Below are 1,002 nucleotides of genomic sequence, written 5' to 3' on the forward strand. Positions count from 1 at the left end.
GGCTTTTCCCATCTGCTGCCAGCAGGCCTGGTGTTCTGTAAATCAGGCCGTGATCAAAGAACCCAAAACCCTGCCTGTGGCACCAAGTTCGGAGCCAGTCATTGACCTGCTGGGTCGTCCTGTTAACCCCCTCATCATTCCCTGCAACAGGAGGGACAGAAGAAAACAAGACTTGGGCTCCTGATCCCTTAACTAGTCGTCCTAGGGCCCTGAAATCCTTCTTCATTGCTCTTGGCGTTCTTCTTACTACATCGTCACTACCTATCTGAAACACTAAAAGGGGATAATAATCCGACTGCCGCACCAGGGACGGAAGCCTCCTCTTAACATCATTAATCTGGGCCCCAGGGAGGCAGCAAACATCCCTGTATAGCGGGTCTGGTAACACTGCACCAGCAGCTCAGAAACACAAGCAGAAGTGTCAAGAATACTTGAGGCAATTTTGAGTAGATGCATTGAACTGACAGAAGTCCTATGTTCTCCTGCACTTCGACATAAATAAAACTCCCGACTCAGGAATTTAGACCTCTTCCTTTCCTCTACCAAATCTGATATAACAAAAAACTGTGGGAAAGGGATGCTGTTCTTATGTTTGGTGTGCATTTTTTTTTTTTAATAAATTGCCTGTTTAACCTAATTAAACATTTTTTTTTATTATTCTGGCAAAGGGGTATGTTCTTAGCTGTTATGCTTGAAAATTTTATTTGCAGTAAACTGATTAATATCTTAGTCGTAGTTCTGCCAGACAGTGGACTTCACTTTTATTAGAAGTAGGTATTTGTAAAATAAACCACACTTTTTGCAGTCATACATGAAAGAATTAAGGAATATTCAGACGCTCAGAGACCTGAGCGGGATCACCACCAAAGCACAGAAATACCCAGCTATCGGGTACAGCTGCATTTTCCCGAGGCCCCTCTTCCTTCCACACACCCCCTGGCTACGCCGAGGCCCCCGCTGCTCCACACAGCGGTACAGTGCCATAAGGAGATACACCACACA

General features: G+C 45.2%; 1 protein-coding gene across 1 annotated transcript in view; it reads left to right on the forward strand.

The window, feature by feature from the left end:
- Positions 1-811: 811 nt before the first annotated feature.
- DDX4 (DEAD (Asp-Glu-Ala-Asp) box polypeptide 4) overlaps positions 812-1,002 on the forward strand; it is a 36,653-nt gene continuing 36,462 nt past the window's right edge. Inside the window, exon 1 of the mRNA XM_009894724.1 lies at positions 812-891. Coding sequence (XP_009893026.1) covers positions 812-891 — 80 coding nt within the window. The remainder of the gene's footprint in view (positions 892-1,002) is intronic.

The sequence above is a fragment of the Charadrius vociferus genome, unplaced genomic scaffold (genome assembly GCF_000708025.1).
Source record: "Charadrius vociferus isolate BGI_N301 unplaced genomic scaffold, ASM70802v2 scaffold450, whole genome shotgun sequence".
Classification (NCBI taxonomy): Eukaryota; Metazoa; Chordata; class Aves; order Charadriiformes; family Charadriidae; genus Charadrius; species Charadrius vociferus.